Here is a 17,408-nt window from a genome sequence, read left to right on the forward strand (position 1 = left end):
AAATTAAATTTGTGAAACCTACAGAACATTAACTGACCCACTAGTATCTTTGGAAGAAGTTTTGTTGTTAAACAATCATTTGATATATGCATTACCAAATTTGAATAACTTTGAGGACATGACAAATTCTACACAAACAGCCATAGACTGTAAAAAAAATGATTGCTGCGATTTGTTATCACAACTCAAAATTCAACATTAGAATAAGTAACAATGTGTTGTTTCAACTTAAATGTTCGTGCTTGACTTGAAATTTTAAGTTTAGTTAACTTTAATTTAGTTTAGTTTAGTTGGATATTTCAGTTATCTCAACTAATTGCAGCAAAACAAATTTTACAGTGGAATATGTACCGGCATATGTTTTTTGGCATGAAAAAATATTACTGTTTTGCCAATTCTTTTCGCTTACACTTTGTTTGGTTAAACTTTATTTTAAGGTGTCATTGTTACAGTGTAATTATATATTTAAGTACCGAGTAATGCATGTACTTACTGTAGGGTTAGGGTGTGAAGGTTAAGGGGTTAGTTGCATGTAATTATGCATAATTTACTGTTATTTCTATGGTAAGTACATGTAACATATGTAACAAGGACACTGTAAAATAAAGTGTTACCCTTTGTTTTATGGTGACGTTGTTACAGTGTAATTATTAATCAGCTACATGTACTTAATATAGGGCTATGGTTAGGATTTGGTTTAGGGTTAGTTACTTGTAATTATGCATCATAATTTTGCATAATTTGCTGTTATCACTACAGTGAGTATATGTAAGATGTAACTCTCACCTTAAAATAAAGTGCTACCTCATTTCCCTTGGCACTTACAACATGAAGGTTAGACTAAAACCTAATGGTATGAGATTCAAAAAAGGTGTCTCAAAATAATTTTACTGATAGAAACAAACCCACAAAAAAAAAAAGGTTTGGTATATGAGAGCCTTTTTATTATTTGCTTTAATGACATGTCTTCCCAAGCGATTAACTCATCCCATTTAAATTTACTTAGTACTAACAATCTAAATAAGAAGATAAAAGTAGTCTTGGTGTAAAATATTATTTGTATGACGTCAGCGTAACACTATATGTGCATGAAAGTGGTTAGATGTGCATGTACTGTAGACTACAGAGCTAGAGTTCAGTTGCAAAAGAGATCGTTTGGCACATACGTTATACCTACCGAAATAATCCGACAAGGGCAGGAACCCCTAAATCCCATTCGTGAAATGACTGTTTCACTACCAGCCATTCAGCACTAAAACAGCTCATTTGTTGACTATAAACCTAAACAATTGCATTTCAGCCGAAAGATTATAAACCAGTGGTCAGTGATCTGACGCACATCCAGTTCAGGTCTTGGAGTCTCTGCCAGAGAGATGATGATGATGATGATGATGATGATATAAATCAGGTGGGACATCCAAAAATGTGTATCCCTGCATGGCGACGTCCTGAGAACGACTGCTCTAAACAGCATTAATCTCACTGAAAGCACATCGTTTGCAGTCACAAGGCATGTCATCATTTCAGTTGCACATTTGATTTTGTACATCTTACAGAATTAGCTTGAATATGACGCCGTATGTATAACTGTTCATTTCTTAAATTAAACTCTTTCTTTTGTAAACAACAACCTCAACAACTTCCAGTGCTGTCCGTTCATGGTTGGCGTTCAGTCACCGAATCCACATGATGCATGATTTTGAGGACTCGCTAAGGAACTTGATTAGATTAACTTTAATGCAGGTAGATAACATGTCAAATACAAAAAATCATAAAAATCAGTATTAGAAATAGATACGCTTTTTAAAAATACATCTTCGCGTGGAGTTCACGGAATCCAGAATGAAATCTTTGGGGTCTAAACAGTCCAAACCCTCTTTGTTCGCCGACTCGTTTGTGTCTCCAAAGGACCGAATGTAACTCTTCAAAGGAGAGACTCGATCTTACTGCTTAAGTCCCCTCCGAGAGAGTCTCCCAGGTCAAAGAGTTGATCGATGCTGACCGTTGAGCTACAGAGGAAATCCGGACGGTTGCCCTCGTCCACCTCCGACCAGGGACTCTGCAGGAATGCCGTGGCCAGGAAAGTTTCCTCATCAAAGTCTACTTCTCTGCTCCTCTGGGTTTCCATCAACACGTGGCTCTCAACGACCCCTCCAGGAGCTGCTTCGAGGGGGCTGATATGGGTGCCCCTAACCATCAAGTCCTCGTCTCGTGGAATGGGGCTCAACGGACCCCCTTCGTTCAAGCTCAGTTCTCCATTCAGGGCCGAGTCCAGGAGGGCGTCCCAGTCAAAGTTGCCCTTTAGGGAGCTTAAGTCCTCCTGCTCATCCATGGCCAGAAGCGGGGAGCTTGAGCGTCGAGTAGCTTTGCTCCCACCAATCCTGTGGCTGTACGCTTGTTTCCTCTTTCCGCCCTTCCCGGAAACCCAACAACTCAGCATGGTGGCTTCGGTCAAACGAGGGTCCCAGTTCTGATCTGCTCCCGTGGCTTCCTCGAACTCTTTCAGGAGCTGCTGGGACTCAGGACTCACGCAAAGGCTCCTAGCCATTCCTGCGGCGGCTACAGCTTGTCCGGTGTGGGAGTTCATCCTGAGGCGGTTCTGGAGGGCCGGGTTGATTTGCACAGGAGGCATCCTGCGCTTCTTGTAGGCCCCGCTGAGGAGGCGCTCTGCGTACTGGGGGTCGATCTTCCAGAACCCACCTTTGCCTGGCTCATCCTTTTGTCTCGGGACTTTTATAAAGCATTTGTTCAGCGACAGATTGTGGCGGATGGAATTCTGCAATGATGAGTGAGAAAATGTATTAATCTCTAGTTCAATCAGTCATTTATAGTTCACCTGTGTGTTGGGATGATGCACTTAAACACGTGGAAGTCAGGCATTAAAGACCTTGTTAAATAGCTTGAGTGCAGTTGTTCTTGTGTGGACATATTTCTTATTGAAACAAGAACATTTGGGCAGGACATATTGTAGGACTTGTCTGATTTTAGTCGTTAGATTAAAGGGTTAGTTCACCTAAAAATGAAATTTCTGCCATTAATTACTCACCCTCATGTCGTTCCAAACCCACAAGACCTTCGTTCGTCTTCGGAACACAAATTAAGATATTTTTGATGGAATCCGAGAGGTTTCTGACCCCACATAGGCAGCAGCGTCAGTGCAACTTTCATTCTCCTACGCTGTTGACGTAGTGTAAACAGGGCAGCGCTTCCAGTTTCTACGTCAGAACGCCGGCTCATTATTGGGCGACTCCTGCGTCAGCATCACATGTGTCGTGGTGATCACATGACCAGGGTCGGCCAATAATGAGCCGAAGTTCTGACGTAGAAACTGGAAGCGCTGCACTGTTTACACTACGTCAACAGTGTAGGAGAATGACGTGGAAGAGAAGAGATTTTTGAATAAACTAATTATTTTTAGGGAGTTTGCGCACAAAAAGTACTCTCGCCGCTTCATAACATTAAGGTTGAACCACTGTAGTCACATGGACTATTTTAATGATGTCTTTACTACTTTTCTGGGCCTTGAAAGTTGCAACGACTGCCTATGGCTGGTTCAGAAACCTCTCGGATTTCATTAAAGATATCTTAATCTGTGTTCTGAAGATGAACGATGATCTTACGGGTTTGGAACGACATGAGGGCGAGTAATTAATGACAGAATTTTCATTTTGGGGTGAACTAACCCTTCAATTTAGGCTTTAGTTTTCCCATCCGTTAACCATTACATGTAACACTTTACAAAAAGGGTCAATTTGTTAATTTTAGTTAATGCATTAAGTACACTGAGTATTGGCATCAGAAATTGCTACTATATTTTACAAATAATTACAAAGAAACGGCAACTTAAGGCCAGTTCACACCAAGAAGGATAACTATATAATGGTGACTATATTAGTGTCCAAACCAACGGACGAGAATGTTCTGTTTATTATAAGTGTGTGCTGCAGTTTTGTCGTCTGTTGCTTTGAATACTCAAGCTCTTTAAGGATGGATTCTGATTGGCTGTCATTGTTTTTAAGGTTCGTAAGCAGGACAAAATCTTTCTGTAAAAAGCGAACCCAATGATATCATTCCTCTGTGTCGGTATCATTTAGAACGAAAGTATTTTTTGGGAGCCGATATCCTTGTGGGCAGCGCTCCAACATGCGCTCCTTCGGGCTCCTTCTCTCTCTCACTTTGCTTCCTGTTTACTTTATACTATGCTATCGCAATAATACATGGCAATAAATGGCAATAATACCTACAGTATATACAACTATATCGTTATAGTTATCGTCCTTGGTGTAAACGGGTATTAACACATTTAATGAATTATTACATTTTAAAGAAGAAAGACTAAAGTAGTATTTTCTTGTAAAACATACTTCAGTAATCTTTGTTTTATTAATTGTTTTTACAGTGTATCATAAAAAAACGAACAATGCTTTTACATCCTTCATTAGTCCAGGTCAAAGCTAATGTCTACAAATACTAATACATTTTTAATATTTGAGCATTTTTAACATGTAGGCCTATACAAAAAGTTCAATTAGTTTAATGTATTAAAGGTGCATTTACATTTACAGTTACTCAACAACATTTGGCAGGCAAAATCTAGCCATTTCAATAGAAATCTGCGCAACTGGGAATTTGTGTTGGGGCGAAACATTTCCCCTTGCAGATTTCGCATCTGGTTTGAGTTTTTTATTCAAAATTTCCACGTTCACCAATAGAATTGAAAGAGACTCCTATGTGAGCAGTGCCGTTGAACAACCGTATAAATTAACAATAATGAAAGAAAAACTGTAAAAAATTGTATTTCTTAATACCTAATACATTAACTATGTTAACAAATTGGACCTTATTGTAAAGTGTTACCTCATTTGCTACTTGCTAAGTTGGTGGTATATAGGGGGGGGACATTCTCATTCAGAACAGCATTTAATTGGACAAATATTTAGCTATGCAAATGAGTACAAAATGCATCATTAATTTTTGTGGACCATTTCCTAGAAGAGGAAGACTGTATATTTGACATACATGCACATGCTAAATGATCATTTTGTCAATTTTCAGTAGTATGCAAGACCGCAAAGCTAATAAAGATGTCCAATGTCAATATTTCGGGCACGCCAGCCTCCACAAGCTAATTGCGTTTAGCCTAAATGAAGCACTGACTTCCTAACCCTGGTTAACCATTGCTTTGAGTTAAAATATCTAAAAACTGAGCGAATGTCTGTGTTTTCTTCAGAGAAAAGGAGGTTATGGCTAAGGGGTTAATTAATAATTCACCAACAACTAAATCTTTTTAGAAATCCCCCGCTTTTTTTTTTGTGTGTAAATATCCAACTTATGAGCTCATTCTTCCTCCTTGCCTCATGAACACGTTTCAAAAGGGGACAAATGTATCTTTTTGTGCATCTTTTGTATCTTTCGGTATAGTCAGCTAGGATTACTCTTTTGCTGCTATTCTTACACGTGAGGGCACTTCATTAGCAGTATACAACTATCATCAAAAGCTCTCAAAATATCAAGCCTCTAAACAACGGCCTTCTGAAAGGTTTCTGTCGGTCTCTCTCCAATACACAACCTACTTCAGCAGGTGCTAAGAAGGCTTTCTCTCGCTCCAGTCCGCTCAAACAATAGCAAAACACCCCTCTTTGGCATTTGCCAGCTATGCAAATGATGCCGGTCTCATGGTTAACCATCTATTAGGTGCATCCACCCTCTGGTGCTGATAATTTTTTTTTACATTTTTCTTCATCGGAATAGTACGAAACTTTGTAAAGTGGTCTATGTGAACACACAAAAAAAAATTTATAAAAAAAAGGACATGATTCGAACAGGTTTAATGGTCCTGAAAAAAAAAATAGTCACACTTGTGCTCCTCGCGGTCAAAAATGACGGCATTGGAAATGAATGGGAGACGAATTTCATCTAGTGGAGGCGTTTGGTACTGCGGCCAAACAAAATATTACTGAAAACTCATTTTTTGAGATATCAACCTCAAATTTGGAATACAGCTCGTTTAGATTTATGGCTTTGATTTTATCACAGTTTTAGATTAAATATGTATTTTATGTAAAAAATTTAAAATACTATTTTTGTACCATTTTTCATAACAATAAACATAAAATTCTTAAACTTTTTTAAGTTCACTTTTTAACACTTTTTTGACTTCAGAAATAATCTGCCAAGCGTCGTCTTTGACAAGAGATCAAACTCTCAAAGTCCGAAGCTCGAAAAATTAAAGATTTACGACAGTTTAAGTTGAAAATTAAATGTTCAGGTCTACGCTCAAAAAGTAAATAAATAGATTATAAATACAGCATAAATATAATATAGTACCATAAAATCCCTTAAAAAATACAAAATATTGTATAAAAAACATGACCGGAACTAAAATATAGTACAATAATTTAATTGAAATAAAAAAATTGCTAATTTTTGACCGACATGCGAAGAGCCCCAGAGTGTAAATGAACGCTGTTTTATAACACGGAGAGGTTTGCCTATATATTGCGTCTTACCTGCCAAGTGGGGTCAGCGTGGCGGAAGTAGCAGAAGTTGTCCGTGATCCAATTGTAGATGCACGAGAGGGTGATTTTGGTTTTCTTGCTGGCCTGCATGGCCATGCAGATGAGAGTTGCGTATGAGTACGGAGGCTTGATGTGAGGGTTGGTCTTATAATCGACTTCATCTGGACAGTGTCCGTGGGCCACCAGGCTGGGCAGAGCCGACAAGGACGGCACCCTGTAGAAAGACGCCGCCGTGGGTTTGCCGGGAGTCAGAGGCATGCCCATGGACGCCGGGTCTCCCGCTAAAGGAGACGCGGGCGCATCCGAGCCCACTCGGCTCCCGAAGAAGTGGCTGTGCTGGTGGGCGGACTGGGACGAGCTGGCGTTGAGGATGGAGAACTCCTGGAGCCACTGGAGGCTGGTCAGGCTGTCGTCCAGGTTTTCTGCGCTGTTGCACTCGACTGAACCGCGGTCCAAGCACTCGGCCTGAGCGGCGGCCGTGACCACCTCCTCCTCCAGCCCCACCGAACCCTCGGGCCAGGGGTCGTCCGTGTAACTCATGGACAGCATGCTCCTTTCCCAGCCAAATCCTGAGGGGACAATGAAGATTAGACCAACTGCTTGTTTTCGTTATCAGGCAACTGTGGAAGCTTTATTTGGGTTCTCCGGCTTATAGAGTGATTATACATTTAAGTACCGAGTAATATTGATTAACAACGTGTACTTACTATAGGGTAAGGTTTAGTTGCATGTCATTGCTGTTAAGTAACACTTTATTTTACATTGTTACATAGTATGTTACATGTAGCCTAGTTACTAAAGTAATAATCTGACAGTTCAAATTACTTTGGCCATCCTAACCCTTATAAAAACGAACAATGACTGCAGTAAAACCATAGTTATTTGTGTAATTACTATGGTTTTACTGCAAAAATCATATTTAAGCCATACTTACTGTGGTAAAACCATAGTTATTTGTGTAATTACTATGGTTTTACTGCAAAGAAATCATAGGTAAACCCTGGTTACTGTGGTAAAACCATGGTTAGTTACTATGGTTTTACTGCAAAAATCATATCTAAGCCATACTTACTGTGGTAAAACCATGGTTACTTTTGTACTTACTATGGTTTTACTATACAAATCATAATTGAATCATGGTTACTGTGGTAAAACCATGGTTAATTTGGTAGTTTACCATGGTTTCACTACAGAAAAACATAGTTTGATAAAAAAACATATTTAATTTTGTTGTTAACTATCACTTTTACTAAATAAATCATAGTTGAACCATGGTTACTGTGGTAAAACCATGGATGATTTTGGTGTTGCTTTATTTGGATTCTCCGGCTTATAGAGGTCATAGAACTTTCCGGAAACTTCCCAGGTCACTCTTTACGACATCTCATTACTGGATACACAATAGAGCAGATCCCAAACCACTGACATTCCTCAGCATGGCAGGTGCATTAGGACACTCACAAAATATGATGTTTTGCCTTCGATATTCAAAGATGTTGGTACGGCATCCTTGTTACATGTACTTACTATCTAGTGATAACAACAAGGTTACACTTTATTTGAAGGTGTCTTTGTTTGTTTCACTGTAACTATACATTTAAGTACTGAGTTATATCAAGTAACTACATGTACTTACTATAGGGCTAGGATTAGGGTTTGGTTTAGGGTTAGTTGCGTGTAATTATGAATAATTTATAGTTATTACTTTAGTAACTACATGTACTGTAACAATGTAAAAAAAGTGTTACTTAACAGAAATAACATGCAACTAACCCTAGTAACAATATGTTGTTAATTAATATTCCTCAGTACTTAAATGTATAATTACACTGTAACAAGGTAAAGTGTAACCAATATGTTTAGTTTAATAAAACTCAATAAACTATTGCTAATAAAGCAAGTTTACTTAGTTTCCCTTTTCAGCTATTTTTTTTTTTTTTAGGTTTAGATATCATTTTAATAATTACCAGATAACGCATTTTGTAATTTAATCCCGCACATAATATTCACTAATACTTATAAACACATTTGGTAACACTTTATTTTACAGTTTTCTTTGTTTCACATGTTACATGCAGTTAGTAATAACTATAAATTATGCATAATTACATGCAACTAACCCTAAACGACCAATATTCCTAACCCTAACCCTATAGTAAGTGGCGTATGTAGTTAATTATTATGACTCGGTACTTAAATGTATAATTACACTGTAAAACGGACACCTTAAAAATAAAATGTAACCTGTTTTTTTGTTTTTGTTTTTTTTTAGATGATAATACGTCATGTCTAACGTACTCGATGAAGAAAACCTTGCATCAACTCACCTGTCTTTACCGATAGGAGCCTTGAGTGACAGAAAAATAACATCCAATAACTCAAGAAAGGAAAAGTGTATCCGATGAAGTGTGTGTGACTTCCAGAGGTGCAGCTGCTGGAGAATGTGCGTCTCTGCGCGTCTCAGCTCAAGGTCTCCGGGGCAGCAGGAGCTCCGGGGCCAGTTTAATACCTGCTGCTGCAGGACGTTTGTCCGGTCACCCTAGCAACGGCGCACCCCCCTGTAAACAGATTCCCGTTCTTCTATTGGACGGCTGGTTGTTATGGTGACTGGGCGAGCGCACAGGACAGGTTTGTGAACGTTACACACGTTCGCTTCGAGAGAAAGAGCGACGGAAACGATACTTTACAAACGAGGAAAACACATCATAATGTTGTGTACAATGACATTGTATAATTTCTTGTATGTAATAAATACAAATTGCAAACGAAAACAAAGTGAAATGCGCACTCTTGTCACCTGTGTACTTTTGAACTCAACGAGCAGAATGTTTTTTGGTGTAAATTATTTTTGTAATGATTTTTTAATGTCCTTTTTGATAACCAATTTGAAAAATAGTTATTTCTACTTTATCTGACAAATTAAATAGCTTTGGCCATCATGACCCTTATTAAAATTAACCATGGTTTTACTAAAACTGTAAAACCATTTTTGTAATTACCATGGTTTTACTTCAAAAATCATAGTTGAATCTTACTGTGGTAAAACCATGGTTCATTTTGTAGTTTAATATGGTTTTACTGCAAATGCTGGTTATTTTTGTTGTTTTTATGGTTTTACTAAAAAAAAAACATTGTTGAATCATGGTTACTGTGGTAAAACAATGGTTAATTTTGTATTATACTATGGCTTTGCTGCAAATGCTGTAGTAAACCATGGTTATTTTTGTTTTTTTATATGGTTTTACTAAAAAAAACATTGTTGAATCATGGTTACTGTGGTAAAACAAATGTTAATTTTGTACTTTACCATGGTTTTACTACGAAAATCATAGTAGCCGAACCATGGTTGTGATAAAACAATGGTTAATTTTGTATTATACTATGGCTTTGCTGCAAATGCTGTTGTAAAACCATGGTTATTTTTGTTGTTTACCATGGTTTTACTAAAAAAGAAATCATAGTTACTGTGGTAAACCCATGGTTCATTTTGTAATTACTGCAAATGCTGCAGTAAAAGCTATGATTCTTCTAAATATCTGTTATTTTGACTTGTAGAAATTGGCACTGATGTGTCTCAAGCCACCTGTTTCTTTACTTGAAGAGGAGGAACCAGGTCTAAAATTGTCTTGAACAATCAGATCAGACCAAAAACAAACATGTCGGGGGGGTCAAACAATAAGGAATGCGTTTAAAGTGATTTCACGCGTGACTGGCACTAAGGCAAGAGAGGAAAGGGCTTCAGGAACTGTCTCTTTACTCTCAATACAATGCCTGTTAATGGGAGCGGGACAGTCTGCAGCCTCTCGACAAGAGTTCAGGCGTCAGACTGCATTCAACAGCACCATGTAACACGTATTAGCATTGTTTCCACACAAACGCCACATTATACAGTCATTGATGTGTTTAAATGAATGAAACTGACAGTTAAAGGGATGAGCCTCAAACTCGACTTGCTCTCAGGACAGGTTTAAGGCGATAAGTGTTGAGTTTGAGTGCATCTAAAGGGGTTGTTTTTGAAGGAATGCACTTTTTGTTGGTAAAATAGAGGGACTAAATAGAGGATAAAAAAGCTACAAGAGGGATTGTCCTCTTGAGCGCTCTTCTGTTAGTGTGGCTGAGTGGCTTCCTGCTAAAGAAACTCTACAAAAGCAACCATAGCAATAAAAGCTTCAGCATCTCTTGAGCTCGTCCTTCTTCAAGCCTTCTGCTTCACATGTGATGTGACAAACGCCAATCAGACGGGCTCTGGATGAGAGAGAAAGAAGCAAACAGAGCTTTGGACATCAGGCCAAACTCATAATTCACAAGCAGTGCTGAAATGACCACCATATATGACCACAAGAAGAAAATGTATACACCTTTCATGTGGTAACATCAAATTAAAAGTTTTATTCGAGTCCAAAAAACTATAATTTAATATAACTGAATCATCCTGACGATGTTAATGAAATTTCATCATTGTTTTACCACAGTAACCATGATCCAACTATGATTTTTGTAAAACCAGTAATCTACAAAATTAACCATAGTTTTACCACAGTGACCATGATTCAACTATGATTTTTGTAGTAAAACCATAGTAATCTACTAAATGTTTGTAGAATAACCATAGTTAACTACAAATTAACCATGGTCTTACCACAGTAACCATTATTTTTGTAGTAAAACCATAACTACACTCTAAAAACGGGTTATTTTTGTGTTCCCAATAGCTGGGTTAAAAATATTGGGTTATTCAGAACATTTATTGGGTTAACATAACCCAACATTAGCTCGGTGCTATATCAACCCACCATTGGGTTAGCTGTTGGGTCGTTTTTAACCCAACTTTTTTAAGTGAGTACAAAAATAACTGGTTTTACCAGTAGCCATGATTCAACTAAATGATTCTTGTAGTAAAACCATAGTAATGTACAAAATTAAGCATGGTTTTAAGTAACTTGATTTCTGTGAGTGATGACGTCATTGTTGATATAAAGAATTAGCATTTTAACTATAGTGATAATTTAATTGTTAAGACTTTGGGAAGACTTTACAATGGTTTCGTTGGTTAACATTAGTTAATCTATTTCATGAACTAATAATGAGCAATACATTTGTTACTGTATGTGTTAATTTTTTTTATTGTAAGGTAATAAAAGTACAGCTGTTCATCATTTGTTCATGTTAGCTCAGTGCATTAACTAACGTTAACAAATACAACTTGTGATTTTTAATAATGTATTAGAAAATATTGAAATTAACATTAACAAATATTAATACATTTTTTAGAAGTGCGGGTCGTTCTTTAATGTTAACTAATGAAACCTTATTGTAAAATGTTGCCAAATTGTTTGTTTATATATAAACATATCATGTTAATGATTAAAAGTAAAAAAGGCTAGATATAGGTGGCTTTGAAATTATTATAAAAATGAGCAATTTATGATATCAAATGTTTGAACCAAAATCAGTGTTATTTTAGTATTATTGAAAAAGTATTAGGATCATTATAAAATACATACATTTTTTAATATGTATATAAAAGGTTAATGTAACATATTGCTTTCATTTCAAGAAAAAAAAACAGTTTTTAATGGTTTTATTTTCAATTCTGGTTTTAGTTAATGATAATAAGCCTGCTTGAATCATTTTTAAGCCTAAAAAGAAAAGCTGTGTCAAATTGCTATTCCTAATTGACATATTAGTCTAAATTTAACTTCATGTAAACAGTCTCAATGTCAAATGCTACCAATCTGTACTCTTCAACTTGCTTGTTTCTAAAGAAAGGTGTTGTTTTGTAGTACGACTATCAGACGTTTTCAGATTGACTTTAACCACTAGAGGGCGCGAGCACAAAGCTGCTCACAACCGAGTCACGTGTCATTCTACCGCAACCAATCATTAGGCTTCATAACATACTTATTTACTTATACTTCCCTTTTCTGTTTTTACAGTCGCTAACAATATTAATATAAGATTAATAGCCTATTAATTATTATGCACACTTAAAATGTCTGAACATCATTATTATATATCAATCCAAATATAGCATATAGCAAAAGTGCACTTTTTAAAGTATATATTAATTTTTTTAGATGTTTTATTTAAAATAAACCTCTTATTATACCCTATACCTGTGTAAAGGGAGTTCATCCATCTCCTAAAAATGAACATATTAAGACGCAGCTGATTTGAAACTTTGTATCTAATACAGACATCCATGCATTTGTACTTGTGACTTAAGTGTTGCGATAGAAGAAGAAGAAGAAGAAGAAGAAGAAGAAGAAGAAGAAGAAGAAGAGCATCAGCTCTGAAGAGCGTCTTAAGACCCCTCAGTTTAATTTTGATCAGTCATTCACAGATGGAGATGAGCGTAAAGCTCCTGTGAAAACAAATGAACCAGGAGTCAGAGGGAAAGTGCAGCCCAAGGCCCACAAAACACGTCAAGAGATAAAAAAAGATGTGCAAACACGGTCCTCTGGCAGCGTGAAGACACAACAGAGATGAGTTTACATCCGGCAAACTTCAAAACAGACCAAAAATACTATACAAGAACCATACAAGATTTAATATGTGAAGTGATTTAATCCACAAAAAAAAAGGTGAATCATCTTTTTAAACCCCAGTTTATATACACTGACTGGCAATCTAAAGTTTGGAATAGTTATTTATGTTTTTGAAAGTAGACTCTTGTTCTCACCGAGGCTGAATATGTTTGATATAAAATACAGTAAAAACAGTAATATTGTGAAAAATTTATTCCTGTGATCATCCATCATTACTCCAGTCACATGATCCTTCAGAAATCATTATAAAAGTGCGGCGTCTGTTATCTGTTCTGTATGAAAAGAAAAAAATAAGATAATCGGGAGGTACAGTGGATTGAAAACAGCTCTCGTCGTCACGGATATTCTTGTTAAACACCAAATACATAATTTTCCTGAAGTGCCGCACATAATTTAAGTTGATAAAGTGTGAAAACATAGGAAAAATGTAATTCTGAAGAAAGCTGTATATGTAGTGGTGGATGAAATAAAAAATGACACACTATTTTTTATGGAATATTGTATTTATTGTAAGTGGTTTATCCCCAGCCAACACAGCCATGTGGGGCCCACATGGGTTTGACCTGGGCTATCTAACTGGGACCCAGCCAGTTTTGTCCACGGTTTCCATGTAGGCCCCACATGGGTTTGCCCAGATGAAATGAACACTGCTCAGTGTGCACACTACAGGCTGTTAAATGTAACACATATCAGTGTTGGAGTTAATGAGATAATTAATTGATTAAATAATGATTGAGCATTATTGTTAACAAGCCGAATCAGTGAAGGAAAGAGAAACACAATAACTACTTCCAGCCACAGCCTTAGATGAAATCAACTGAAGATAAAATACACAAAATCTCTCAAGATCTGATTAAACAACTCCACAAACAGCATTACCAGCTTCACTTATTACTAACCAGGTTGACTTTATTTCTGGTAGACGTCTACAGAATTTCTTATTCAGAATTAACAGAGTTTAAGATGTTGATGATTTAATGAATATAATAGTTTGGTTTGATGTCACCAATATGGTGATAAGTGTTTGCTTTAGTTGGGCTCTTGACTTTTTAAAATGAGTTTTTCTCTGGCAGCTGTATCTGATTGTTATGTTGAGCATCTAAACATATGTTGTTATATTAACAGCAAGAGAAAATGCAATCAGATGTTATAAGCTGATTGATGATAAGAATCTAATCATCATGTAGTGGCTTAACTCACTAATATTGTGATACGTTGATACGTTATTCATTTTATTTTATTATTGTGATTCTACAGCAAGAGATCCAGCACATTTTTATCAGAACATCAAATGATTTTTAAAACATAATTTTCACATTTTGGACTTTTGCAAATTTTACTCACACACAGACATCAAGAATCAGCATATGAATCGCTATAATGGTGACATGCTTCATGGTGCAATGCATTCTGGGAGCCATGGATAAGTTTTGTATGATGCACCCAGAATGCATTGCACCATGAAGCATGTCACCATTGTTGAGATGCATATGCTGATTCTTGATGTCTGTCTGTAGAATCACAACAATAAAACAAAATGAATAACATATCACCCATATAAAACTCAGACACAAGTTAAGCCACTACATGACGATTATATTCTAATCATCAATCAGCTTGTAGCATTTGATTGCATTTTCTCCTGCTGTTCTCAACATAACAATCAGATACAACTGTACAGAGAAAAATTAAAGTTAAAAAGTCAAGAGCCCAACTAAAGCAAACACTTATCACCACAATGGTGACATAAAACCAAACTATTATTTTCAATAAATCATCAACATCTTAACCTCTGTTAATTCTCAATAAGAAATTCTGTAGACGTCTACCAGAAATAAAGTCAGCCTGGTTAATAAGTGAAGCTGGTAATGCTGTTTGTGGAGTTGTTTAATCAGATCTTGAGAGATTTTGTGTATTTTATCTGCAGTTGATTTCATCTAAGGCTGTGGCTGGAAGTAGTTATTGTGTTTCTCTTTCCTTCAATGATTCTGCTTGTTAACAATAATGCTCAATCATTATTTAATCAATTAATTATCTCATTAACTACAACACTGATATGTGTTCCATTGAACAGCCTGTAGTGTGCACACTGAGCAGTGTTCATTTCATCTGGGCAAACCCATGTGGGACCTACATGGAAACCGTGGACAAAACTGGCTGGGTCCCAGTTAGATAGCCCAGGTCAAACCCATGTGGGCCCCACATGGCTGTGCTGGCTGGGTCTGTGCCCATTATATTTTTTTTAATTCACGTGCCTCTTAATCTTTCATCAAAATAAACTCTCCTCCCTCTTGCAGCTCATCTCTTCTCGTCTCTGATGATCTGTTTACTTGCGTGAGGGCGGGGCAACCTGTCACTCACACGAGATCAGCCAATAGCGAACCACAACCATCCAATCAATTCCACATGGACAAACTCAAGCCCCGCCCTACTCGGATAATACAGTTACTATAGATAAAAAAAGACTTCCATTTCATGCCGCCTTTAAAACTCATCTTTGATCAACAAAATTACACATTTAGTGTATTTACATTCAGTTAGATTTACTTGTATTTTTTCCTTGATAAACAATTCTTCATGCCTTAAAATAGCTTGAATGTAACTCCACAGCCTTGCCTCATTTAGTAGACGCGGTTCTATGAATATGCAAATGAGCCCCACCTCCACTCACTCACACCAGCTCAGGCCCTGTCCCAAATGGCGCACTTCATGCGGACTTTCGGTCTCGTGGACTTAAATTGCGCGTGCTCACCGAGTCTACGAGTCCGTAGGCCGTCCCATTTAGCATTTTAACGCTCTGAAGTGTGCTCAGCAGCGCCCCCTTTGTACCCTCGAAGCGGTCTTCCGCGAAGCCGCATAGATGCAGGCTCGCTCCACGCACTTTAACTACCCAGGAATCCTTGTGAAAGGCCAATCAGACAACGGATGGGAGGAGATTTCGCTCACGGACAATTGTTAACATGGCTGAGAAGAAAATATTTAAGTGTAATTATCATTACGGCTTTTATGACAAGTTTATACAAACATTATGATCATCGACCAGTGGTTGATGTCTCAAACATAGGCTAATAAAGCGAGCTGAATAATACGATCGCATTATGATTCATTAAATAAATAGAACAGACTGTCAGGGCTTTACTGAGTCATATGTAAACACAACAACAATAGGCAGCATATTTCCCCGAACCTGTAGCTCCTGTCCATAACAACAATCAGACCGTCTTCCTGTTTCCGGCGTGACGATCGAGTCTGTCCCAAAAATACCTCTCAATGCGGACTCGCGCTAAGGGCCCTATAGGTCTGCACTACATGACGTCACCGAAGTGTGGACTCTGAGGAAGTCCACAAGTCCAGCCATTTGGGACAGGGCCTCAGAGATCCACTGGTTGATGATCACACGTTGACCTGATTGGTTACAAGGTAGTGTGTGACGTCAGAAACACCAGCGATTTCAAAGCGTGTTTTTGAGACTGTCTTTGGTTCACTGCAGTTTTAAACAGAAAATACTCAACAATGCTGTCGACTTATGAATTTACACATGGTTTGTCACATATAAACATTAAAAGCTTGATTTTCACCACAGGGGGACTTAAAAAAAAATGAGTTGAATCTTGTACAACGTATAAAAAAAGTTGTAAATTATTAACTTATTTTAATGAGTTAAAGCAATTTAGCTAAAAACATGTTGTCATATCATAAAGTGTTATTTGACAGTGATTGGCAAAAAAAGGTCTGTTTAGCCTTTATGGTTCCAGAGTTATGAACCAAAATGCAAATGTACTTAGGCTATAGCGCCACCTAATGTCCGACGTGTGTGTGTGTGTGAGTGTGTGTGGGATCTCTATGACTTACGGCCTCTGATGATTCACATCACTCTCAGTGCTTGGTGCGAGATGGTGGATAAGAGATGTGAAAGCCTTTTCACGGCATTTCTCAAAGCAGTTTATTATGACTGAAGGTGTGGTTTCTATAGCCTTGCCATATATAGTATGCAGTCGCTCGCTGTGCTGATACTCGTGTGTCTGTAACCCTTCTCACATCCAGATCACTGTGTTACAACTCAACACACAGATCACAGCAGAAACGCCTAGCTGCATTACATTATAGATAGCCTTCTCCATAACAGGCTTTCTCTGACCGCTCTGAATTATTCACACTCTCTCAGCTGGGTGGGTTGAAACTCCTGAATTCATTTCAAAGCAGTGGCTAACAATGTCCCACTTTACACCTGGCTGAAGCGCTTGGAGATGTGGCATTCATTTCTAGTTATTACATTTTAATTAGCTTATTATAGGCTTGTGGTTTTAATATGTTAACTTGTTCTTGTTTTAAAGACCCACTG

General features: G+C 37.4%; 1 protein-coding gene across 1 annotated transcript; it reads right to left on the bottom strand.

The window, feature by feature from the left end:
* Positions 1–1,645: 1,645 nt before the first annotated feature.
* Positions 1,646–9,095, bottom strand: foxj1a (forkhead box J1a). Its single transcript, XM_056251029.1, has 3 exons — positions 8,846–9,095; positions 6,510–7,087; positions 1,646–2,776 (listed from the first exon to the last, which is right to left on the bottom strand). The coding sequence occupies exons 1-3, from the start codon at positions 8,886–8,888 to the stop codon at positions 1,925–1,927; spliced, it is 1,473 nt and encodes a 490-aa protein (XP_056107004.1). The 5' UTR covers positions 8,889–9,095; the 3' UTR covers positions 1,646–1,924.
* Positions 9,096–17,408: the final 8,313 nt, after the last annotated feature.

The sequence above is a fragment of the Rhinichthys klamathensis genome, unplaced genomic scaffold (assembly GCF_029890125.1).
Source record: "Rhinichthys klamathensis goyatoka isolate OS25496 unplaced genomic scaffold, OSU_Roscu_1.1 h1tg000004l_1, whole genome shotgun sequence".
Lineage (NCBI taxonomy): Eukaryota > Metazoa > Chordata > Actinopteri > Cypriniformes > Leuciscidae > Rhinichthys > Rhinichthys klamathensis.

Bases quoted from the DNA above. Each gene is read 5' to 3' on its own strand.
- foxj1a (XM_056251029.1), bottom strand. From the start codon at position 8,888: ATGTTATTTTTCTGTCACTCAAGGCTCCTATCGGTAAAGACAG. The intron at 7,088-8,845 runs GTGAGTTGATGC...TTGTCCCCTCAG, and splicing joins GCTCCTATCGGTAAAGACAG to GATTTGGCTGGGAAAGGAGC. The intron at 2,777-6,509 runs GTAAGACGCAAT...TCATCATTGCAG, and splicing joins ACGCTGACCCCACTTGGCAG to AATTCCATCCGCCACAATCT.